This window comes from Chelonia mydas, chromosome 4 (genome assembly GCF_015237465.2).
Source record: "Chelonia mydas isolate rCheMyd1 chromosome 4, rCheMyd1.pri.v2, whole genome shotgun sequence".
NCBI classification, from domain to species: domain Eukaryota; kingdom Metazoa; phylum Chordata; order Testudines; family Cheloniidae; genus Chelonia; species Chelonia mydas.
The window spans coordinates 141,791,801-141,818,331 of NC_057852.1; the positions used below are offsets into that span (position 1 = coordinate 141,791,801).

Sequence of the window (26,531 nt, forward strand, 5' to 3'; positions counted from 1 at the left end):
GCTTTGAACAGTTGGCAAGAGACCTGGAGGTGGATTCTGTCCAGTAGGGAGCCAGCACAGAGAACATTCCTCAGCACACACCCATGTCCTTGCATGCCTGTTCACCACAACGGCTTGAGATAACTGCCCAATGACCACAGGATCCGTTAAGGTACAAAGGTGCCAGGCCAGTTTTATTGTCGACAAAGCATGGTAATAGAACTTGGCAGACTCTATGAGGATACTAAAACAATGAATGCAGCTCAATGAAAGGTGGCATCCAATGAAGTGGGTTCTAGCCCACGAAAGCTTATGCCCAAATAAATCTGTTAGTCTTTAAGATGCCACCAGACTCCTTGTTGTTTTTGTGCATACAGACTGACACGGCTACCCCCTGATACTTGAGTGAATGGTGGGACTTTCCATTCCCCGCTCGGCTGGCCAAAGACACTCCCTCTGAGATCTTTTTACACACCGATACAAATAAGTTACATACTGCCCCTGACGTATCAGGGTGCCAACCTCTGATGTATTAGGATGCCACTCATGGCCTTGTACTTTTTGGTACATCTCTTTCCATCATGCTGTCATCCTGACCTTATCTTTAGGATGGGTCAGTGTGTTCCTGTTATCTTTGGGGAATGTGCTGGTATCGGAGTGTTCTTGTCCCATCCTTCTGGGATGTGTTTGCATGTATATTTCTTATACCTAGCGCTACTTAGGAATGTGTGTTTCAGCAATATCAGCCCTGTTCTTGCCAGATTCTGTGAGCAGGGCCTGCCTCTTGCTCACAAGTTAACTTTGCTTTATGGCAGCAAAGTTTTGACCACTACTTTAGTTCAGGCCTCCAGCCTCATACCAGGCCTCTGATACAAGGGCTTATGTCTCAGGCTTTCTTCCTACTGTGGTTTCAGTCCTCTGGACTACATGCAGAAGTCCAACAAACCATACAGGACCTTTCACTTGTAGGCCCTTCTCTGAAGTCCCTTGGAATCTACACTCCAGCGATGAAAAGAAAGCATTTTTGTTAACAACAGCCCTTTCAGCCAAGAAAAAAGGGAAGGAGCTGTAGAAGGCAACCTCCACTTCCCTCCTCTTCAACATCAGTGAGCTCATCCCATCAAGACACACCTTCCAAGTGGGCATTTTGATGGGGTTGTTGAGGACAATATATCAGTCTCCTCACTTCCATCGGGTCCTCCTTTTTTGTTTACCAGTTGTCTGTCCTGCTTGCTAAGTGCCTGGATCCATAGAACATCAGACCAGTGGGTCTTAAGCACAGTAGGACAGGGGTATGCCATCCAATGTACTTCTCCCCCCTTCTCCCCGTCCCTCTTCAGGGACCACTCTTACGAGATGACCCTTCAGCGGGAGATCCAGTTTCTTCTTTAGAAAGGGGCCACAGAGGAAGTACCATTGGACCTGGGGGGAAAAGGCTTCTATTCCTGTTATTTCCTGATCCCCAAGGTAAAAGGAGGTCTCAGGCCCATATAAGATCTAACAGAGCTGAACAAATTCCTGAAGAAAATAAAATTTTGCATGGTTATCCTAGCCTCAATTATCCCTTCCCTTGAACAAGGAGACTGGTATGCTGCCCTCGACTTGAGTGACGTTTACTTCCATGTTGCAATGTGACCCAACCATCAGAAGTTTCTCAGATTTGTGGTGAATGGCTGACAGTTCTCAGGGCTTCCGTTCAGCCTGGCAGCTGCTCCTTGGATATTCGCAAAGTGCACGGTGCTGGTAGCAGCTCATCTTTAAAAAAAAAATAGACATCCATGTCTTCCCATACCTAGATGACTGGCAGACCAGAGGCGGGTCAGAATCTGCCCAATGTATCCACTGCTCTGTCCATATTCAAAGCTCTAGGGCTCTCAGTGACCCAAGAAAAATCAATACTGAAATCTGTACAGACAACAGAATTCATTGGAGCAATCCTTGACTCCAAAAAGGCCAGAGCTTTTCTACCACAAAACAGGTTGAAAACCATTCAACACCTAGTACTTAATGAAAGCTTACCAGCTCACAACAGCACGTGAGTGCCTCAGGCTGCTAGGTCACATGGCCACATGTACTTGTGTAGTGTAACATGCCAGACTGCAGCTCAGGAAGTTGCAAACATGGTTAGCATCAGTATATGGCCTGAATTGTCACTGCTAGGACAAGGTGTACAAAATTCTCTGTTATTCGCATACTCTAGGGGCACCCACCTTTAGCCAGTCCCTAGAGCTCAGGCCATAAGCTTATGCTATAGGGCACCCACGTTTACCCTTCCCTGGGCTCAAGGAGTAATCTTACACTCTGCGGGTCTGCGGGGTCTTTTACCAGTGGAAGAGCCTTGCAGAGTAATATCCTACTTAACCTCAGTTTATTAACAATCACCAAAACAGAAGGCACACGCTAAGCATACAATGCTCACCACTCCCAAGAAGGCAGATGAACTTTTCTTGATGGCCAGTCAGGATCAGGTCATCTGGGGAACTCCAGTTTCTGCACGGTGTCATTGGCAGAGTGTTGAGGTCTGGCAGCTCTGCTCTCGGGGCTGTGTCCTGGAGTTGGTTCCTTAGAACTTCCTTTTGGACCCCAGTTTACACAGTGAAACTTGAGTCTTGCCTAGATGTACCTTAACCAATCATTGTACTAAGTTATTACTAAACAATTTTCTAACCAATCCTAACATGTTGTAAAACAATTCTTCACCCAATCATACCCCACCACCTTAATTGATTTACACCGAGCAAGATTAGTTATGCAAGAGACAGAAACAATCTCAGAGCCAGACAGAGACTATACAAACAGTAGAGAAATGGGGGCCATAAGGACAAAACAATAAAGAAATGAAGGTTTCACAGCCACGACTGTTGATAAGTGTCTGAAGCAGCTCAGGCTATTTAGTTTATCCAAGACAGGAGTAGCACAAGAGGTGACTTGGTCAGGGCCTGCAAGTACTTAGATGAGCAAAGATTTCTGATCTAGCAGACAAAGGCGGAACAAGGTCCAGGACCTGGAAGCTGAAACCAGACAAATTCAGAATAGAAATAAGAGGCACATTTTTAACACTCGGGGAATTAACCACTGGAACAGCTTCCCTAGGGAGGTGGTGAATTCTCCATGTTTACAGTGCAATTAAACGCTCACAGCTGGCCCATGTCAGCTGGCTCGGGCTTGTGGGTCTTGGGCTGTGGGGCCATTTAATTGCAATGGAGACCTTTGGGCTCAGGCTCTGGGACCCACAAGGGGGAAGGGTTGTAGAGCCTGGGCTCCAACCCGAGCCTGAACGTCTGCCCCTCTCTGGCCCACTCCCTCCCCAGGACAGTGAGATGTCTGTGTTTGCCCCCTTCCCATCCCACAACTAATATCTCTGTCTATCTGTGCAGAGTGTCGAGAGATGCTGCTGCATACTACAATCCCCATCCTCCGGGAGCTGATTGAGAAGGGAGAGGAGGAGGAAGCTTGCATTGAGCTGCTCAGCAATATCCTGGAGGTGCTGTACAAAGCCCAGAAGGTAAAACCCCCATTACCCTAAGCGCTAGCTGTCAGCCCTGTCCAGCCGTGGTGTTGGCCTCACATGGTCAGATGGGCTTGAGCTAGGCTGAGCACAAAGCTCCCTTGTGGGGACAAATATTGGGGCTCAGGCTGGCATTCCCCTTCCTTCTACAGACCTAGGGGGAAAGAGACACAGGGGGCATAGCAGCGGTTGTCTGGGACTAGCCAACTGTCCCAGGCACTTTCCCATTAAACAAGATGGAGCTGCCAAAGCCTTCAGAGATGAAACCACAGCAATTATACCTGAGTCAAACCATCATGATTTGATGGGCCAAGCCACGGCCCCCACTGCAGTGATGGGTGCTAATACCATAGTCCCCTGCAAGCCCTAGGGAAGCCCTGTAATTCCTGACCATACCTGCAAACCCTCCCCATGGGGTCTCCCCACCCCATGGGAAAATAGAAGGTCCAAAGCATCATGGAGCCCTGGTGGGAAACCCCTTTAAAACTTTGTCAATTTATCTCCCTCCCAGTGGGCTGACCCTTCTCCCCATGTACTAGACCTAGGGGAAGTTGCTCAGCCCATGTGAGTTACAGGACAGAGCAGATGGAATTATTACATTTTTTAAAATTTGTTTGTAGAGTCTCAAAGCTCCAGCTGAGGTCACCCATTGGCTGGCTGCTGTATAGATACATAACAGGAGACAGTCTGTGACATGGAGAGCAGACAATCTAAATAGGCAAGACAGACAAAGGTGGAGAGGAACAAAGGGCTATTAGCACTAGGCCCAGAGAAATGAAGTGGCTTGCCCAAGGTGTCACATGGAGGCTGTGGCAGAGTCAGGAATAGAGCTCAGAGTCTCCTCTGAGAAGGAATGAGCTCCAGACTAGCTCCCCTGTGAGGGTCAATTGGAGCTGCTGTCTTTAAGGTCCACACTCAGTTTTTGTCCTTTTCGGTTTTGGCCCAGAGAGAGAGCTGCCTCTCGCACTAGCCACTGCAATATCTGAGCCCTGCCTACATCAGCACCACTGGTGTTCGCTACCCGGGCAGCGTAATGTTCACCAGCTGCCACGCATAAGCACCAGGAGTGCCCCTCATCCATCAGACTTGCTTCTGATCAGTCTACCTTTGAAAATTAGCCAAAAGCTGCTCTGATTAGACCACATCCTCTGAACCCTCCAGTTCCTGCCCATTCAGTTGCAACTTTATGAGGCTCCCATAATACATCACTTCAGGGTACATGGTACAGTCCTTTGCTCAGGGAGCTCCTTTATAAGGTGAAGTGAGGGGACAAGGCCTGGACACTCTTAGCCCCAACTTTCCTCTAATACAACTATTCCCCTGGCAGATGCAGAGATGAGCAGAGTGGAGCTGGTTGAGACATCCACCTTCTGAAGGATGCCAGCATTGGCCACTCAGTGGGGATGGGCAGAAGAGGCCTGAGTATAATGTCCCTTTTAACAGAGCAGCCCCTGTCAGCTCAGCCATGCCAAAATCCTGTGGGAGGGTCTTACCCATCTCCTTCCAGTATGAAGCAGAGAGCTGTACCAACACTCCTAGGAATAAGACAGATTTCCTCTCTGAAAGGCAGCAGGTGCCATGCCACATTTTGGAAATGCATCCCAGAGAGGGAAAGGTATACAAGGGAAGCACAGCCCTGCCCGAAGGTCGTACGGTGAAATGAGCCAATGATAATGACTCTTAGCTTGATTGTAAGGATGAATGTTTGATATTGTTGATTCCAGAGAGCAGAAGAACGGTTGACACGTCTGAGTGGAGAAGAGAGACAGCATAGGGAGGACTCTGAGCTGGTGAGCACTCCTCTGGGAAGTTTTGAAATACAGTAGGAGAGAGGAAGAGTAGGGGCAGCCTGAGCACCTCGGAGAAGCCCACCTGCTTCTCACTTCAGCCCCCAGCCTTACATTTGCTGTCACCTTGAGTTTGAGAGGTGGTGGAGATGGGGCTCCTGCCAAGCAATGGGGTGGGGAGACCGGGACTGTAATAGTGGGTCTGGGGTCTGTGGGTTGGATGTCTGGTGCATCAGCAGAACTGTATGACTGAGAAGTTCAGATGTGTACTATGATTGGCTTTGTTCAGGGCAATCAGACCTTCATTTTCTAAACTTATCAGATTTCTTGGAATCCTGTGGGAAGAATAATACATCTTTAATTTGCTTATGGATCAGTGTCCTAACAGATAAAGCACAAGACGGGGTATTAGTTGTTAATGAATATTAATCAGAAGTTAGGAACCATGGAAAATGCTCAGGTGCAGACTTTTAATACCCCACCTTAGGGACACCTTGTGGTTACAAGTTCATCAGATCTTCAGCTTGAAACAAGAACACGCATGACATCTTCAGTTTCCTTTTTATACGCTTCAGGGCTCCTTGAACTGGAGTTTCCAGAAGCAAGTAGTTAGTATACAAAGGGTCTCTCTCCTCGGGGCATATCTTCGAAAGATTGGCTTCAGAGGGGGAGGATTTGCATTCCCCTCACCTCAAGGTATTTCCTAAGGAAATTCACTTCATACCTATTGTTCCAGAAAGACCTTTGAACTTCCAGAAATTGCATTAATCTTGTCACTCTACTAAAGAAGTTCCATACAATCTCACAGTACTGTGTAAACATTTGCATTTGTAATACAATGAACTGCAAAGGTGTTAACCCTAATTCAATAATGTTACACTTTACTGAATTACAGTTTAATCTTAATTCCACAAGGTTTGTTAAGTATATTATGGATATTGTCAGTGTCTCATCATATGGTGAAGATAACATTCTTCCCATTTCACGCGTATCGCTAGCAGATGTTAAACAGAAGCTACTCAAGTTAGACATCTTTAAAGTCAGCAGGTCCAGTTAACGTGCATCCAAGAGATTTAAAAGAGTTGTCTGAGGAACTTGCAGGACTATTAATGTTGATTTTCAATAAGTCTTGGAGCACTGGGGAATTTCCAGAAGACTGGAAGAAAGCTAATGTGCCAATTTTTAAAAAGGGTAAATGGGATGACCTGGGTAATTACAGGCCTGTCAGTGTGACATCATTTCTGGACAAGACAATGGAGCAGTTATATGGGACTCGATTAATAAAGAATTAAAAAAGGGTAATGAAGTTAACGACAATCAATGTGGGTTTATGGAAGATAGATCCTCTCAACCTAACTCGATACTTTTTTTGATAACATTACAAGTGTGATTGATCAAGATAATAGTGTTGACGTATCCTTGGTACCACATGACATTTCAGTCTAGTGATGGAGGTACAATTACCCCAAATTCTTCCTTGGCCTGCCTTTGCTGGTGGGGGAACTTTCCCTGGGCCCAGCCCGGGGAACCTCTCCACAGGAGCCACGCACTGCCGCCTCTAATTAGTTGCTGCTGTTTTCTCTGGGCTTCTTCCCACCTGGTCTCTTTCCTTTCACTTGTTATCTTAGGGTTACAGTTCTCAGGTCCTCTCTCTCCCAGGTCTAGTAAATGCAGCCAGTCGCGCTCCTTCAGTAGAGCGGAGCACCCTTCTTCACCTCCCTGGTCCCAGCCAGGAACCGACCTGCTAAGGCCCTACAGCTCCTTTCATCTGAGCCTGCGGGGCTCTGATTGGCTGAACGGAAGCAGCCATTCCAGGCAGGCCTGCAGGGCCAACCCTCACTGCTCTTTTCCTGTCCTGGTGTGGGGTGTAGTAGGACCATGGTCGTCTCTAGCAGAGGGCCATGAAGGCCTAGTACGCCCCATCACAGCTGTTCAACATATTTATAAATATGATCTGGAAAAAAGGGTGAACAGCTAGTTGGCAAAATTTGCAGATGATACAAAATTATTCAAGTTAGTTAAGTCCAAAGTTGCCTGCAAAGTATTACAAAGGGATCTCACTAAACTAGATGACTGGGCAACACAATGGCCCAGGAAATTCAATGCTGATAAGTGCAAAGTAATGCACATTGAAAAAAGTTTCAGAGTAACAGCCGTGTTAGTCTGTATTCGCAAAAAGAAAAGGAGTACTTGTGGCACCTTAGAGACTAATCAATTTATTTGAGCATAAGCTTTCGTGAGCTACAGCTCACTTTATCAGATGCATACTGTGGAAAGTGTAGAGCTGCAGCTCACTTCATTGGATGCATACTGTGGAAAGTGTAGAAGATCTTCTACACTTTCCACAGTATGCATCCTATGAAGTGAGCTGTAGCTCACGAAAGCTTATGCTCAAATAAATTGGTTAGTCTCTAAGGTGCCACTTTTTTATTGAAAAAAGTAATTCCCAACTATGCATAAAAAAGATGGGGTCTAAATTAGCTGTTACCACTCAAGAAAGAGATCTAGGAGTCATTGTGGATAGTTCTCTGAAAACATCCACTCAATGTGCAGCGGCAGTCAAAAAAGTGAACAGAATGCTGAGAATAATCAAGAAAGGGATAGGACAGAAAATATCATGTTGCCTCTATATAAATCCATGGTATGCCCATATCTTGAATACTGTGTGCGGATGTGCGGACCCCATCTCAAAAAAGATATATTGGAATTGGAAAAGGTTCAGAAAAGGGCAACAAAAATGATTGGGGTCTGGAACGGCTTCCATATGAGGAGAGATTAATCAGACTGGGACTTTTCAGCTTGGAAAAGAGACGGCTAAGGGGAGATATGATTGAGATCTATTAAAATCATGACTGGTGTAGAGAAAGTGAATAAGGAAGTGTTGTTTACTCCTTCTCATAACACAAGAACTAGGGGTCACTAAATGAAATTAATGAGCAGCAGGAAGTATTTCTTCACACAACGCGGAATCAACCTGTGGAGCTCCTTGCCAGAGGATGTTGTGAAGGCCAAGACTGTAACAGGGTTCAAAAAAGAACTAGATAAGTTCATAGAGGACCGGTCCATCAATGGCTATTAGCCGGGATGGGCGAGGATGGGGTCCCTGGCCTCTGTTTGCCAGACGCTGGGCATGGGCAACGGGATGGATCCCTTGGTGAGTCCCTGCTCTGTTCACTCCCTCGGGGGCCCCGGCACTGGCCGTGGTCGGCAGACAGGACTCCAGGGGTGGATGGACCCTCAGTCTGACCCAGCCTGGCCGTTCTGATGAATCAGCATGACTGGTTCTCTCAAAACATTGGCTCAACGTGCAGGGCAGCTTTTTTTTCTTTCTTTTTTTTTTCTTTTAAACTAATGGTTAGGAGCCATTAGGAACCGATAAAGATAAGAGAGGAAATGCACAGTGCCACTCTATGAATCCGTGGCACGCCCACAGCTTGAATACTGCCTGCAGCTCTAGTGGCCCCATCTCAAAAAAAAGATACTGGGCTAGATGGACGATTGGTCTGATGCGGCATGGTTGTTCTTACAACTCCTCGTAGACATATAGCTTATCTCTGATGCTAAGGGTGTGGAGTTTTCACCTCCCCTCTGCTGGGGGTGTGTCTGCAAGCCAGGACATAGCCACAGCAAGAGGGATTCCCAATATTAACAGCCCTAGGCAGTGAAATAATATCATTCTCCCACCAACACATCCATGGGTATCTTATGGAGAGCCCCACCTTCCAAGCATCTTTTAAACCTTCCCAGTCTAGTTAGGCATGAGCCAAAGGTACAAGTGGTTTCATATCTCTCCCCTGCAAGCATATCTGATTCCTTAGTCAGATCTTTCCTACCAAGTATAATCTGGGCACTGTGTGCTTCCACTCTTGGAACATTCTGCCATTTACACTGGCCTCTTTAATAAACTCTGTCCACCTCCAGGAGGGCATGTGGTGGGTTACCCCCCACTCCAGGGTGCCACCTGGTGTACTGGGGTACAACTGAGCCTGCCTGTTCCACCCGCCTGGGCTCCCTTACACTGTCCTGCTGAGTCAGGCCCTCAAGCCTCCTCCAGCACACACACAGGTAGGGACACACCCAGTTGCAGAAAGACACAGACACTGAAATCAGCTCTGCATGGGAAGACTCGGCTAGGGGTATGCCCAGCACTCAAATGCACACCCCCTCTGGAGTGTAAACCCAAAATTGTATTGGCTTGCACTGCACAGAAAACTGTACAATTTAAACTCATGAAATTTACTCCCTCCATCAGTGTGGAGGAAGATATGCACAGCTTTTTGCACCCCCCAGTTATAAATTTCACAAACGGGGTTTAGAGAAAACAAAAACAAGTTCATTAACTACAAAAGATAGATTTTAAGTGATAAGGGATAGCAAATAGATCAAAGCAGATTACTGAGCAAATAAAAACAAACACGCAAACTAAGCTTAATACACTAAAGAAACTGGTTACATGTGGTAGTTTCTCACCCTAAATGACAGGTTTCAGAGTAACAGCTGTGTTAGTCTGTATTCGCAAAAAGAAAAGGAGTACTTGTGGCACCTTAGAGACTAACCAATTTATTTGAGCATAAGCTTTCGTGAGCTACAGCTCACTCGCAAAAAGAAAAGGAGTACTTGTGGCACCTTAGAGAGTAACCAATTTATTACCAACAGGAGAGTGGGTTTGTGTGTGTGGAAAAAAGGGGGGGAGGAGAAAACCTGGATTTGTGCTGGAAATGGCCCACCTTGATTATCATACACATTGAAAGGAGAGTGATCACTTTAGATAAGCTATTACCAGCAGGAGAGTGGGGTGGGGGGAGAGAAAACCTTTTGTAGTGGTGAACACCCATTTTTTCACGGTTTGTATGTATAAAAGCATCTTCTGTATTTTCCACAGTATGCATCCGATGAAGTGAGCTGTAGCTCACGAAACCTTATGCTCAAATAAATTGGTTAGTCTCTAAGGTGCCACAAGTACTCCTTTTCTTTTCACCCTAAATGTTGCTTTATGGCAGATTACAGAGGTTCTTGAAGACAAGCTGCTTTTGCTTGCAGCTTAAAACTCTAGGTATTTCTTTCACAGACCAGACACCTTTTCCAGCCCAGGTTCAGTCCTTCCCCACCACCTTTGTCTTTGTTTCTTAGATGTTTCCAGCAGTCATCCTGGACAGGGATTCAGTGAGGAATGACCCCTGATTAACTCACTTCCCTGCCTTAAATAGGATTTACATATGGCGGGAATCCTTTGTTTCCTAGCTTTATCCCCCACCCTTATCAGTGGAAAAATACTAGGGGTCCAAGATGGAGTCCAGTACCAGGTGACAGGATCACATGACCCTGCAGTGTCAAAGCAGCCAGGAGTCAAATATTGTTTGCAGCATCCCAGGAAGCTTCTCAGGAAGGTGGGAGATTAGTATCTTCAAAGTCCTATTGTTCTCCCTAATGGCCCATTCAGGCTGATCGCATTCTGTCTGGTGGGCATTCCCCCAGGTGTAAATGCACTTGTAATTGCAAAAAGAAAAGGAGTACTTGTGGCACCTTAGAGACTAACAAATTTATTTGAGCATAAGCTTTCGTGAGCTACAGCTCACTTCACTGGATGCTACTCTGAAACCTGCACTTGTAATTGTTACATAGTCAGTATTCCTAACTTCAAATACAGAAATGATACATACATACAAATGGGATAATCACATTCAGTAAATCAGAACCTTTCCAATGATACATCACATGACCCATCTTGCCTAAAGCACATCTTAGTTATGCCATATTCATATCATAAGAATATCTCTATGGAGAATATGGGGTGTAGTGTCACAGTGCAGAACAGACAATTAACTGTGATCACCTCAGGCATCCCTGCGTGGATTCCACATACAAAGCACACTGCTTCCTCATGTGTTGAGTTGATTTACACAAATAACGCCTTCTCAGGCCATCACTCTGGGCCGGGAACCTTGAGGCAACCATTTCTGGGGTGGTAGGGGCTCAGACCCAACCCCTCACCTGGGACAAAGTGGGACCCCTCCCTTTACGCTGGGTGTTTCCCGTTCCTCAGACCTGCACTTCACAAATGGCCTCGCTTGCACAAATAGATCAGCTGCATGGGCTGCATCTTTTAGTCGCTGGGGATTTATCCCACACTGCAGCCCTTACTTCAGCCAGCCCCAGGCATCAAAGAACTTCTCTTGGCTAAATAGGTATACCAAATTTTCATAGTCCTCTGCCTCTTTATATCTCATCCATTTCCTTAAATGATCACACATTTTATAAACTTATTTCCCATGACTTATTTTATCATGTTTTTTGATGTTTCTAAATTTTAGGCAATATTACTCTGGGATTATCTGAAAACTTCTTGATACAGTATCTCTGAATAAATCATAATTCATAGATATTTATCAGATAGACTGGGAGGCAACATTGTCATCTTCTGTGTGTCAAGAATTTGGAGTACTTCACATGTCATAGAATCACAGAATCTTCGGGTTGGAAGAGACCTCAGGAGGTCATCTAGTCCAACCCCCTGCTCAAAGCGGGACCAACCCCAACTCAATCATCCCAGCCAGGGCTTTGTCAAGCCGGGCCTTAAAAACTTCTAAGGAAGGAGATTCCACCACCTCCCTAGGGAACCCATTCCAGTGCTTCACCACCCTCCTAGTGAAATAGTGTTTCCTAATATCCAACCTAGTCCTCCCCCACTGCAACTTGAGACCATTGCTTCTTGTTCTATCATCTTTCACCACTGAGAACAGCCTCCTCCTCCACTGAGAACAGCAGTACTCCAGATGTGGCCTTACCAGTGCCAAATGGAGAGAAATAATCACTTCCCTTGATATGCTGGCAATGCTCCTACTAATGCAGCCCAATATGCCATTGGCCTTCTTGGCAACAAGGGCACACTGTTGACTCATATCCAGCTTCTCATCCACTGTAATCCCCAGGTCCTTTTCTTCAGAACTGCTGCTTAGCCAGTTGGTCCCTAGCCTGTGGCAGTGTATGGGATTCTTCCATCCTAACTGGGGTTATTTAAAGTGAGGGGGGATTTTGTAGCAGCCTTCAACTACCTGAAGGGGGGTTCGAAAGAGAATGGAGCTTGGCTGTTCTCAGTGGTGGCAGATGTGAAGCAGCGAGGGCACAGCAGGCTCAGGGGAGGGGGCGGGAAGGGGTGGAGTGGGGGCAGGGCCTGTGGCAGAGCCAGGGGCTGAGCAGTGAGCGCCCCCCGGCACACTGGAAAGTTGGTGCCTGTAGCTCCAGCCCCAGAGTCGGTGCCTATACAAGGAGCCACCTATTAACTTCTGAAGAGCCCATGTGGCTCCGGAGCCACAGGTTGGCCACCCCTGGGCTAGATGGACCATTGGTCTGACCCAGTCTGGCCACTCTTTTATGTTCTTATGTGGGTGCACGAGGTCAGCCCGTAGCTTAGGAGCGAGCAGCCATCTGTTTCTAAGGTGTGGAGAGAGAATTCCTTGCTTTAGTCCCAGCTCTCAAATGCAGGCTGAGTTGCCCTTTGAGCAGCCCCTCCCAGCTGTGAGTGGGGCCACCTGCATGATTCCTCTTGTGCTGTCTGTCCGGCTGCTGCCATTGCTGGGGGAGGTCCCTTTTAAAGTGCCAAAGCTGCGTTTGACACAGCCCCTGGGGCACTCTGAGTACTCACCATGCAAAGGAGTGTAACTGCCAGGTGACCTCCCTTTCTGTCTCCTGCATGGTGATCCCAGGAGTGAGACCAGGGCAGGGCTGCCCGGACTCTGGACATGACGTGTGTCTTGCCTTTCAGAGGAAGGTGAAGGGGCATGTGCAGATGATTCTGGAGCAGCTGCTGCGCACTGTCAATCGCAGGGTGATTGTCCTCGACCAGGAGCACGACCTAAGAGTGAGTACCGCTGCTTGCTCTGTGCAGTTCTGGGGGGCTGCGGGCATCTTGGAGTGAGCCTGGCCCTGGGACGGGCCCTGGTGAGTGCAAAAGAGTGTGCTGGGTTGGTAAGAGGTGGGGTGGTAAGAGCTTCTCCTGAGAGTCCCCTGCTATTGGTGCTATTCATCCTGCAGCAACTTGCTCAGGATGAGGCTCTCGGTGTTACACAGAGCCCCTGGAAAATCCATCAGCACAAGACCGAACACGGCACATGGGGAATTCATGGTAGGAGCAGATACTGTGGCAGGGTGGAGTCCTGGGTCGACCCTCATGGGGTGCTGGCAGAAGGCTGGGCCTCATCTCGTAGTGGGAGGTTCCTTCTGTGGAGGTGGGGCTGTAGGGACATCCTGAGGTTGAAGAATGTGAGTTCTGAGGACAGGTGAAGGGAGCTGGGCTCCTTCCAGGAACAAGGTTTACTTGCTGGGCCTGAATCACCATTGGAGTTCTGCTTCAGAGTGGTAGCCGTGTTAGTCTGTAAAAACAACGAGGAGTCCTTGTGGCACCTTAGAGACTAACAAATTTATTTGGGCATAAGCTTTTGTGGGCTAAAACCCATTTCATCAGATGCATGGAGTGGAAAATACAGTAGACAAGTATAAATACACAGCACATGAAAAGATGGGAGTTGCCTTACCAAGAGAGGGGTCAGTGCTAACAAGCCAATTCAATTAAGGTGGAAGTGGCATATTCAAGAAGGGGTGAATACCACGGGAGGGAAAATCACTTTTGTAGTGCTAATGAAGCCAATGCAATCAAGGTGGCCAATTGCAAACAGTTGACAAGAAGGTGTGGGTATCAGCAGAGGGAAATTAGTTTTTGTAGTGACCCATCCACTCCCAGTCTGTATTCAGACCTAATTGATGGTGTCCAGTTTGCAAATTAATTCCAGTTCTGCAGTTTCTCGTTGGAGTCTGTTTTTGAAGTTTTATTGTTGAAGAATTGCCACTTTTACGTCTGTTGTTAAGTGTCCAGGGAGATTGAAGTGTTCTCCTACTGGTTTTTGAATGTTACAATTCTTGATGTCTGATTTGTGTCCATTTATTTTTTTGGGTAGAGACTGTCCAGTTTGGAGTTCTGCATGCCAAGAATGCAGAGCGGATTAAATCTCAGGGTTCAGGGCATCAGCTGGTCATAGAGTCTCTGTCCACACAGCCAGTGGGTGCAAGCCTCCCAGCGTTGGGCAACAGACTTGGGCTCCTGGGGCTCATGCTCTAGAAATAGCTGTGTAGGGAGTGCTTTGCAGAATCCTGGGTATGTCTATCCAGTGGCTCAGGCTCTGAGGCCCACCCCCGCTTCCTAGGCTTCAGAGTCCAGGCTGCAGCCTGAGCCGCAGCCTCAGATGGTTATCGGCTCAGCTATTTCAGAGCACTGCTGGGAGCCCCGCTAGCCTGAGTCCGTTGACCTGGGCTGAATGAGAGCCTTGCTTTCATGGGCTGTATAGACATACCCTGGAGCACAGCGCTGCTCAACTGATGCATCAGAGTTAGGGCCCGGCTGGACTATTTGGTGCAATGGCCTAATCAAGTAGGTGAGGAGCTACGAGGCAAGATCGCCCCATGGCTCACTTGGTTAGCCAGTGTCTTGATGTGGGGAGCAGATATGATGTGCCAGCAGGTGGGGGAGGGGCTCAAAATGAAGAAAGAACTTGATAAATTGGCTAGAGATAAATCAATCCCACTGGGCAGGGGCCAGGGCAGGGGTTAGAAACCAGGGGCTGAATGTGAGTCTGGGGAAACTGGAATAACAGGGAGTTAGTGCATGGCAGCTTAGCCCAACGGGGACTGCCCAGACTGCAAACCGCTGGGTCTATGCTCTGTGTCCTGCTGACAGTGATGCTCTTGTGGCAGCGGGAAGTCAGTGGGGATGACTGTAAACCAATAGTGTAGAGGAGCAATGGCTGCTGAAGCTCAGCTCGCCTCTCAGTGGAGGGGCCTGCTGGGATCTGAGAACAGTGTTGTCCTCCCGTTCTTGGTTCTCACTGACAAGTGCTGCTGGAGGAAGCGAATCTGGAGTGACGGGCATGGCAGAGTGGTGCTGCGAGGCTCACTGAGCCTCTGGCTCTGGTACGTTCTCTGTTTGGAGTGTGCCTGAGGATCTCTCCAGCAGGTCGCTCTGCTCAGGTCTGTGCATGTTCAGGCTGCTGGCAGCCCCTTGGCTGGATGTTTGGATAGACATGCCCAGGACTCTGTGCTGCTGTTACACTGATCCCTGTGAGTTAGCACCTTAATTCCAGGAGCTACTGTAGCAAGTAGTAAGACACGGGCTCAGAGAGTTACTAGTTCAGTCTGACCCCATGGTTCAAGGAGTGAACAAGGCTCTTCTATTTAATGGTTTTGGTTTGATCCAGAGATGGGTTTCAAGCGTATATTTTGAGATATCCCCCCTCTTCAGCAAGTCTCTCACAATTGGCAGGCTCAGACTCCCTTCACTAGAATCACTTCACTGCTGCAGTGTGGATGGGCTGTTTTCCTGGCATAATCTGTGCAGTTTCTCAGGAGAGCTCTCATTGGCTTGCCCGACACAATGGGTGAGGAAGCTCTTCCAGCTCCAGATCACCAGCACTGTCTCTTGCTCATCGTTAAGTGGCTTTGCTTGCTGAATTGATTGCGGATTCAGTCCTAAATGCTCCTCTCTGACCTTGGGGGTAATGGCCTTATGGACAGTTGCTTAGCTAAGCTATTCTGTATCCAGTTCTGCCCTCAGGCATTGTGTCAGTGTTGTAAACGAGGCAGACAGGGTGTGGCCCAGCTGGTCATAGCATCTCCTTTCATACCCTTCTCTCCAGCGCTTTTGCGGAGGGGGAGAGATTGTAGCTCTGAACCTGCCGGTCTGTGACAAGGACCTTTAGAGTGTGGGATCCAAGTGAGTGAAGGAGGCTTGGTGGGGATCAGGTGGGATTTGAGCTCACTAGCATTACGTTTTTTGTTACCCTTGCTTTTGGGTGGTGTATTTTGGCATCCCAGGGAAGTGAGGGCAGAAAGGAGCGGTAATGGAGCTACATGCATAATTTATAATAGTAGTAATGAGGAACACTGGATGAGGTAGTTAGAGACCAGTTTCAGTACAAAGAGAATCTAACCCTTTGACCTGATCCCAGCCATCTCCACTTGAATCTTTGCCAAGACCTGAACCATCTGAGTTTCAGAAATGCTGTCTGGTAGCTGTCTTGGCCTGACTTATCAGCTATATGCTGCCTCTGTACTCCCTGGCTCCACGCAGAGGTGCAGGGCTGCTTCATGACTGGCTGTTCCTAGGGGGTGAGCAACAGTCAACATCTTCCCAGAGCCTGTTGTTGCAAGTGCGATTTCCAGCTCTGTTGTGTGTACTCCAGGGGTTTGGAAGCTTCTTATGAGCACAGAGCCAAACTGACCCATAGTCCTTGTCAGCGTCATTGAACCTGTGTGTAATGGGAAGCAGATGGGGGCATGAGGGAAAGAATCCCAGGGACAGCTCTGTGGTCACTTTCTGCCCCCTTCCCTCAGAGCCCTAGCTCCCCATGCCATGAGGGAACATCTGTTTGCACTGTCCCCCAGCAGCCCCTGGCTCTGTTCTCTGGTACACCCAAGTGTCTCTGTTTCCCATGCTGGCCTGTCCTGTGACCCCAGCAACACAGGTACACCTCTCAGAGCTCCCATCCCACCCCCCTTAGGAAATGCCTATCCTCACCCAGGTTTCTGACCTGCTCATCCAGGGCACAACAGAATAATCATTTGGCTAGGGATGTTGCCTCCTTGTGAAGCCTCTGTTGGCTGTAGGGGATTGTGAAACTGCACAAGCTAAAAGCTTCACTGATTTAGATGCCACAGCCAGGGACCTGCCATCCTGTCCTGGTGCCCAATACATCCCAGGTGAATGATCTGACCAAGGCCCACAAGCACCCTGAACATAGGCACCCATGGGACCCTCTCAGCAGCTGCATAACGGGGAAGGGGATACAAGGTACCGAGAACCTCTCAGCTGTGACCTGATCATCTGCTTCTAAGGAAAAACTGCTCATGGATGCTCACAAAGCCTGCAGGCCAAAGGAAGCTCTTGCCTTCCGGAGTGCTGGGACTTATGAACCATGCAGCTGGAGTTTCCTGGCTACTTAACCATACACCAGAGACCTAAGCTTCCCCTCATCCGTGCCACACAGGGAGAGAAGGGCAAAAATGGTTCCATCCAAAATAAATAGGGTTCCTGGTGGGTTAAGGTCATACGGCGAGACATATGTTGTAGTTCAGGGCACACGGACATGGGTTAAGGGCAGAAGGCTCAGGGTGGGTTAGTGTTATATCAATTCCAGCAGACCCATGCAAATTCTCTGCTGAGCTCCTTAGTCTGTTTCAGATGGGTGTAACCTGGAGCTTGCATGGATCCCAGTCTCTTCTTGACTGGGTTTGTGATCCTTCCCTCACAGGAGTTGTCCAGGCTTGGGGTTGGGGTTGACAGTGAACAGTGCATTGGCCATAGCAAGTCTCAGACACCTGAAATGCTGAGACTTCAAATGTTCTTCAATGAGATAAATTCTGTCTTTGCTGCTGGGGCCAAGTGTCCCCCTACAGGAGACCAGCAGCTGCCATTGACTTCAATGGGTATTGAATTCTGAGGCCTTCTTGGGGCCCAGCCTCCCTTCCAGACCGTTATCATGCACAGACAGTATCATTCAGAGGCCTTTGTGCTGCTCTCAGCCTCATGGGATTTCTGTAGAGCCCTCTCTTTTCCCACTCTCCTGGCCTTTGTGCAGCTCCAGGTTGGTTTTTCTGAGTACGGCAACATCTTGCTGACGTTGTGTGGAGCATTAGGGAGTGTTTTCTGTGCCGTGCTCAGCATGCTGACATCGCCCACTGGCTGCTTCCAGCCCTCTTTGATCTGGGACCCTCATTAAACTGACATTGCATTTCTCCTCTCATGGGCAGCCTTCAAAAAGCTGGAATATTTGAGCTGCTAATTGCTTTCTTGTAATTAGTCAGTGAATCCTGCAGCCAGGGAGCCCTCAGCTTCCTTCCCTGCGAGCCAGCTGCATGTGGGATGGAGAGTATAACTTCTAGGTTTGGCTTCCCCTCCCCATCCGGACTCAATACCACAGTGCTTCCGATTAGAGGTAGCAGGTCACAAGTGATCAAAACTGGTGGTGTGAAATGAGTTAGGCTGGTCTCAGCTATGCCCACAGCAGGCAGGTGCACACATCACCACTGGTGCTATCTGCTCTTTCATTAACAGGCTCTGCAGAATTCTGAGGAATGTAAAGTGAGTGAATGAGTCTCAGATTTCTGAACAGGTGAGAACCCAGGGCTCATTCACTGGCACTTGCCTATGTACCAGCTTCCTCCAGCTTCCAGTGTTGGCCTTTCTCCCAATAGCTGCATCCCCCTGCCAACCGTCTGATCCAGGAAACTCAAAGGTCAGGTTCCCCCGTGCGTAACCTGTCCCCTTTGAGTATCAAGATCTTTGCGATGTTCACATTGCATGGAGAAAGTTTCACACTGTGCTGCACTTGGTGAGGCTCTTTGCGCCTTCAGGTCCTGACGGCAGTGGTTGTGAATCAGCAGGAGCTGCAGCTCTCTGACTAATCCCTGCAACTCGTGATTTCAGAAATCAAGGCTATAAGAAGGTGCTCTCAACCCAGAATGCAGAGGACTTAGTTACCCTGTCACCTGGATAGCAAGCCAGACTGGGGTGGGACACTTGATGACCATGGGGTGAAGGGGAATGGTGCTATGCTGAGGAGAACTTGTAACACAGGCCCAACTTTTCTTTGTGTAAAACACAATTGCAGGGCCTCTCATTAGGCAGCTGAAACAGTCGCCACTGAACTCTGAGCGTGGAAGTGACAAACCTCCAGGTACTTTTGATACACTGAAGTGATTGAAAGGCAGCTGCTGGCTGTTCTGTGGGGAGCCATGCCGTAGAAATGCGCTTTTCATTACACAGAGAAAGGGGAGATGTAGCCTGACCTCAGAGCTACAGAGATTGGAAATGCTGGGGGTGCCTGCCCTTGGAGATCAGAGATGGAGGCAGGGGTGTTAACCAGCCGTTCAGCTGCACTGACGGGAGCCCTAGTGTAGACAAAACTCCAGCAGCTTTCAGCATGTTTACCATGATGGCAGTGACACCCTGGGTGCATGGAGGGAGTGTTATCTCCATGCCTTCTTTGTTAATTGTACCCCAAATACTCCAAACAGCAGGAGCCAATCGCTGCCTTTTTAAGAGCAAAAACTTGCTGGCAAGAGCCTGTGTAGTGAAAATAGCGTCTCCCTACAGTTTATTGATTTCTCATTAAGTACAGTGGTGTTCCTCCTCCTGCCCGTTATTTACACAGGGGCCTTAGTATGTTAAACAGGGGAGAGGTAAGAATACAAAAGCTGGTGCTACCCAAACCCTAGACTCAGAGAGAGGGAGAGAAAGGAACAGAGTGCTTGGTGTGTCAGCAACAGAACGTCTCTTTGGCAGTGGGGACCTCACGCATGTCCTCTTGCCTTGGTGATGTGGCCTTTGCATCCCCCCCTCAGGCAGCACCATGGGTCACAGGAACCAGAAACATTTGCGCCTGGATTTTTTGGAGTCCAGTTTTGCAGGCAGCTTCGGCATCGGGGACAGCTCTTGCCAAGTCGGTGTGGTGGCCCGGGCTATCGTGGGGGAGCTTTGCCTTGACTCACTCTCAATGCTGCTCAGCACCCTCTGGAAGCGGCCTTCCTGCTGCCGAAAATCATGTTCGACACTGTGGGAGACACAGAACAAAGAAGAAAATATTAAGAAACATTTCATACAATAGGTTTCAGAGCAGCAGCCGTGTTAGTCTGTATCCACAAAAAGAACAGGAGGACTTGTGGCACCTTAGAGACTAACCAATTTATTTGAGGATAAGCTTTCATGAGCTACAGCTCACTTCCCCGGATGCATCCGATGAAGTGAGCTGTAGCTCACGAAAGCTTATGCTCAAATAAATTGGTTAGTCTCTAAGGTGCCACAAGTCCTCCTTTTCCTATTTCATACAATAATAATTCAAGGACAATCAGTAATGGAGTCCTCTTTCCACAAGCTACCCCTGCCCTGCCAGGATCCACCTTGCCAGGGGAGTTTAGTGTCCATGCCCCTTCAGGCCTCAGTCTCAGCTGAGACTGTTAACAAGCTGGGCTGGGGGCTTTTATGATGTGGACACCTGTACTGGCCTGAGACATCAACACATTTCCCACCAGCCGCTGAGCTGATGTCAGATGGGAATGATTTCAGCCCCATGGAGCACTAATGAGCTTACATGAGAGTAACAGTCAGCAGTCTGTCCTCAAAGCCCCTCATGTACATTAACTAATTAAGTCATTTATAGAACAACTTTTCTCCCACTGGGTCCCAAAGTGCTTCAGAAACTTTTCTGACTGTCCAGACTATCCCCAAGGATCACTCACCCACAACTCTGGGGTTAGCCACAGCAGCACGCACCAGGGCTAGAAAGCAACTCTAGCCTTTGAGGGGATGCACAGTTATAACAGACAGTTATTCTATATGAATGTGTGATCAGGGTCCGTCAAACCACCACTCCACCCCACCAAACCCTCGCCCATCAGCAGAGGCTTACCTGGGCCATGCACTGTGCCCAGGAAGCTGTACTCCCTCGCTCAATCTAAAAGGAAAGCACCAGAGCATGGATCTAGACTGTTCTTAGTGGTAGCGGATGACAGAACGAGGAGTAATGGTCTGAAGTTGCAGTGGGGAGGTTTAGGTTGGATATTAGGAAAAACTTTTTCACTAGGAGGGTGGTGGAAGAAGGCTTCAGTGCTGAGCCTGAGCCCCTTTCAGCATATCATATCTTCCAGCCCGTCTCAGAAACGAGGCCCTCTCACAGTCAGACACGGCTCCACCAGCCCTCCCGCTAAACACCTATTTACAACAAGGGAGCTCGAGTGAGGCAGAAAAATCAGAGAAATTAGGCATGTAAAAGGGAGCATCTACTCACTGCTTTGGTAGGTACTGGGGACTGAGGTAACATGGTACCTCCCCTCCTCATATCATCCTGGCTGGGGAAGCAGGAATGCGGGCTTTTGGGCAGTAGCCCTCTGCCTAACATCCCTTCTGTACTCCAGGGCAGGATGGAAACTCGCCACAGTGAGAGAAGCCAGGTCCCTGCCCTGCTCCTTTGGGGAGTCAAATGAGAATGGAGTGAGAAGGAATTCTTCCTCTGGCCTTATGGCCCCTGGGGCAGCACATTCCTGATGTCACTAGGTCCTGATCTAAAGAAGGCTGCGGGAGTGGTGTGTAAAGGGTTAATGTATGTCCTAATGATTGAAGGGAGGTTTGCACACCCCATGCTCTGGCTGATCCACCCCAAAAGCTGCCCCCGGATGCTCTTCCCCTTAAGGAATTGAATCTTGCTGCCTCACAGCGGATCAGAGCCATTGTTCTATCTACAGGCAATAGAAGAATGGCTGCTGTTAGCAGGAGACCTGCATTCTGTTCCCCCATGTGACTGTGGGGAAGGCATTCTCTCTCTGGGCCTCAAGGAGCGTTAGCCCTGTTCCTGTGCGTGTCTTTTCTACGTGACTGTGAGCTCCTCAGGGCAGGGGCAATCTGTGCTGCCTAGCACCGTGGGACCTTGATCTTAGTGATGCCAATAATAACAGAAAAGGAGTACTTGTGGCACCTTAGAGACTAACCAATTTATTTGAGCATAAGCTTTCGTGAGCTACAGCTCGCTTCACGAAAGCTTATGCTCAAATAAATTGGTTAGTCTCTAAGGTGCCACAAGTACTCCTTTTCTTTTTGCGAATACAGACTAACACGGCTGTTACTCTGAAACCTGTCCATAATAACAGAATGAGCCTTTGCCACTGTACGCCAGGGGCTTGAGGAACGGAGCTCTGTAGTGGCCAGAGGGAATGCCCGTCTCCCTCGGTTGCAGTAGGAGCACTGACTTGTTGGCAGAGCCGGCAGGGACTCCACCATTAACCCTCAGCTATTGCACTGATCTCCACTCACCCAGCCTGCACCTTACCCTGATGTCTCCTTTGTACAGTCTCAGTCGCCCAACATTCCTTGCAACAGAACCAGACTCTCAGCGTCTGGAAAAGGTCACACGGTCCAGGCATGACGCTGTTCTAGTGTCTGTTGCCTTGTGCCTGTATGGGTCCTACTAGAGCACTTTGTTCACCATGTGGATGGCAGCTAAGCCCAGAGGGAGTCCACAGTCAGAGACAACAGTTATACAATCCACCTCCCTCAGCTGTGACATGTCTCCCAGTCACAGTGCCCACGGAGACAGACCTGTCAATCCCCGTTAGCACTGAAATCCCCCACTAGCTATACAGGAGGAATTTGCTGTCAGCTCTGATGTAAACAAGCACAGAGCAAGAGATGCACAACAAGGCACCTCCAAAGAGAGACATGCACACTGCAGCAGGGAGAGACGCCCGCCCACAGCTATGGAGGAGAGACAGAGTCCTGCATGCAAAGAGAGGTGGGGGCAGAGGCATACACACAGGCAGAGATGCACCCACATGAACACACAGCATTGCTCAGACCCACCCATCAGAGTGCCATTCAGCCTTTAGTGACACAAACCGAATAAGCGTCATTAATGATCAAATGAGCACATGCACATCGAGAGCAGGGTGCACAGACGTGGAAAGAACCTTAGCCACACACACAGGGATACCCAGCCTGACATGCACAGTGAACAGCTGAGAGTACCCCCCCCTCCCACAGGGTAATGGGGACAGTGTCCCCCAGCCCTCACTCACTCACAGACCAAGTAGCAGCTGTCCCATTCCCTTCCCTCCCCCTTCCGCTTGCTCGGGGCTTTGTGGCTTCTTTGCCACGGACTGATTTGGACCTGGGGAAAGAGGGAAACGGAGACAGGCACTCCCTTGCCCCCAGGCACAGAGGACTAAGAGCTGGGCCCCTAGGATCCCACACTCCACCCACTAGGAGCCATTACCCAAGGAGGAGGCATGTCTGGAGGGGCGGGGGGAGTGCCTGCCATAGCGGAGAAGCAGCACAGGCTGATGGGGCTCAGCAGTAGGTGACAGTTTGCAAGGGGCTGTCACTCCTCATGCAGAGCTTTCACATGACATTCACCAACAGTCTCACTTTCCAGCAAAGGCTCTTTAGCTCAGTCAGATGGGAGGGGCACAGAGTGCTGGCCAGTAAAAGGGGAAAGAGGCTTAGGGAGCTCCCCAAACAGACATGCAGCTCCGCTGGCACCCCTCGATCTCACCCCTCAGAGCCCCCCTATTCCAGCCATGGGCTCCCTCACACACAGGACATAGATTTTAAAGCCAGCAGGAACTATCATGATCAACCAGTCTGACCTGCATAACACAGGCCAGAGCAGTTCATTGAGCTGGAGCATATCCTGTAGCAAGAGAGCCATCGAATCTTGATTTAAAGACTCCAAGCAAGAGAGAATCCACCATATCCCTGGCTAAGTTGTTCCAGTTACCCTCACGTAAACGTGTGCCTTAGCGTACTTTGAATTTTTCTCGCTTCCAAGCATTCCAGACACTGGATTTCCCATGCCTGCTGACTCAGACACCTGGGGCTTGGGCTGCAGGGCTGTTTTAATTGCAATGTTTCAGTTTCCTATCTGGATTTGTCTAGCTTCAACTTCCAGACACTGGATCATATTTACCTTTGTCTGCTAGACAGAAGAGCCTGTTAGCAAATATTTGATCCCACTGTAGCTCTGCTGATGCTCCTCAATCTCAGCCCATAGCCTTACCCTGCTGTGTCAGGCCTTGCCTCGCCCTGCGCAGCTCCCCGGGCACAAAGGCACAGCTGAAAGTTCTGGAGTATGTGCACTAAGTGTGCACCCATCCTGTGTGCCTGGCCCACTTTGAGACGTAGAGCACGGTTTATATTGTGCAGCAAACAAAGCTGAGCATGAGCTTTTGACACGGTCTCCCACAGTGTTCTTGCCAGCAAGTTGAAGTATGGGCTGGATGAATGGACAATAAGGTGGATAGAAAGCTGGCTAGATTGTCCGGCTCAACAGGTAGTGATCAATGGCTCCATGTCTAGTTGGCAGCCGGTATCAAGCAGAGTGCCCCAAGGGTCGGTTCTGGGGCCCATTTTCTTCAATATCTTTATAAATGATCTGGAGGATGGTGTGGATTGCACCCTCAGCAAGTTTGCAGATGACTCTAAACTGGGAGGAGAGGTAGATACGCTGGAGGGTAGGGATAGGATACAGAGGGTCCTAGACAAATTAGAGGATTGGGCCAAAAGAAATCTGATGAAGTTCAACAAGGACAAGTGCAGAGTCCTGCTCGCTTACAGACAGCCCCCCAACCTGAAGCAAATACTCACCAGCAACTACACACCACAGAAACACTAACCCAGGAACCAATCCCTGTAGCAAACCTCATTCCCTACTCTGTCCCCATATCTACTCTAGCGACACCATCAGAGGACCCAACCACATCAGCCACACCATCAGAGGCTCATTCACCTGCACGTCTACTACTGTTATATATGCCATCATGTGCCAGCAATGCCCCTCTGCCATGTACATTGGCCAAACTGGACAGTCCCTTCGTAAAAGAATAAATGGACACAAATTGGACATCAGGAATGGTAACCTACAAAAGCCAGTAGGAGAACACTTCAATCATCCTGGACATTCGATAACAGATTTAAAAGTAGCTATACTTGACCAAAAAACCTTCAGAAACAGACTTCAAAGAGAAACAGCAGAACTAAAATTCATTTGCAAATTTAACACCATTAATTTGGGCTTGCATTGGTACTGGGAGTGGCTGGCTCATTACAAAAGCAGCTTTGCCTCTCCTGGAATTGACACCTCCTCATCTGTTATTGGGAGTGGACTACATCCACCCTGATCGAATTGGCCCTGTCTCACTGGTTCTTCACCTGTGACATAACTCCCTTCCCTTCATGTGTCATTATATAATGCCTGCATCTGTAATTTTCACTCCATGCATCTGAAGAAGTGGTGTTTTACCCAGAAAGCTTATGCCCAAATAAATCTGTTAGTCTTTAAGGTGCCACCAGACTCCTTGTTGTTTTTGTGGATACAGACTAACACGGCTACCCCCTGATACTTGCTACAGACTAGGGACTGAGTGGCTAGGCAGCAGTTCTGCAGAAAAGGACCTAGGGGTTACAGTGGACAAGAAGCTGGATATGAGTCAACAGTGTGCCCTTGTTGCCAAGAAGGCCAATGGCATTTTGGGATGTATAAGTAGGGGCATTGCCAGCAGATCGAGGGACATCATCGTTCCCCTCTATTCGACACTGGTGAGGCCTCGTCTGGAGTAGTGTGTCCAGTTTTGGGCCCCACACTACAAGAAGGATGTGGAAAAATTGGAAAACATCCAGTGGAGCGCAACAAAAATGTTTAGGGGCTGGAGCACATGACTTATGAGGAGAGGCTGAGGGAACTGGGATTGTTTAGTCTGCGGAAGAGAAGAATGAGGGGGGATTTGATAGCTGCTTTCAACTACCTGAAAGGGGGTTCCAAAGAGGATGGAGCAAGACTGTTCTCAGTGGTAGCAGATGACAGAACGAGGAGTAATGGTCTCAAGTTGCAGTGGGAGAGGTTTAGGTTGGATATTAGGAAAAACTTTTTCACTAGGAGGGTGGTGAAGCGCTGGAATGCGTTACCTAGGGAGGTGGTGGAGTCTCCTTCCTTTGAGGTTTTTAAGACCCAGCTTGACAAAGCCCTGGCTGGGATGATTTAGTTGGGGATTGGTCCTGCTTTGAGTAGGGGGTTGGACTAGATGACCTCCTGTGGTCCCTTCCAACCCTGATATTCTATGATTCCCCAGTGACCCAGCTATGGCTGACAAGATTTCCTCGCATTGGACTCTTCCATCTGGGTGCATCAGGCTTGCAATGACCTTCCTGGGATACATCAGCACCTCTGTCCTTCACCCGTGTCTCACACAGGGAGGAGCTTGCAGGCCAGGAGTCCCCTGGGCATAGGGGCCTGTTGAGGAACCGTTAGGGTGTGTCTGTTTGCACATTGCTCCTCAGCCTCTACTTTCATAGGCGCCAACTCTGTGGGTGCTCCGGGGCTGGAGCACGCACAGGGAAAAAATGGTGGATGCTAAGCACCCACCGGCAGCTCCCCTATCAGGTTCCCTTACCCTCCCTGTGCTTCCTGTCTGCCGGTGGCTCTGCAGATCAGCGCCTCCTCCTCTCTCCCCATGCCTCCCACCTGCTGCGATCAGCTGTTTCGTGGTGTGCAGGAGGCTGGGAGGGAGGGGGGAGGAGCGAGGATGTGGCATGTTTGGGGGAGGGATGGAACTGGGCAGGAAGAGGCGGGGTGGGGATGGAGTGGGTGCGGGAAGAGGCGGGGCAGGGGTGGGGCCTTGGGGGAAGGGGTGGAGTGGAGGAGGGGCCTGGGGCAGAGCCGGGGGTCAAG

General features: G+C 49.0%; 2 protein-coding genes across 3 annotated transcripts in view; one reads left to right on the forward strand and one right to left on the reverse strand.

Moving 5' to 3' along the window:
* The window catches only part of LOC102937744 (dedicator of cytokinesis protein 2), a 326,706-nt gene that overhangs the window by 180,438 nt on the left and 119,737 nt on the right, over nt 1–26,531 (forward strand). Inside the window, 3 exon segments of the mRNA XM_043545086.1 lie at nt 3,357–3,484; nt 5,212–5,277; nt 13,037–13,132. Of these exon segments, the coding sequence (XP_043401021.1) occupies nt 3,357–3,484; nt 5,212–5,277; nt 13,037–13,132 (290 nt within the window).
* The window catches only part of LOC114020925 (INSYN2B protein), a 33,933-nt gene continuing 26,791 nt past the window's right edge, over nt 19,390–26,531 (reverse strand). For both annotated transcript variants that reach the window (XM_037898543.2, XM_037898544.2), the window contains one exon: nt 19,390–19,871. In XM_037898543.2, the coding sequence (XP_037754471.1) occupies nt 19,676–19,871 (196 nt within the window). In that variant the 3' untranslated portion in view covers nt 19,390–19,675. The remainder of the gene's footprint in view (nt 19,872–26,531) is intronic.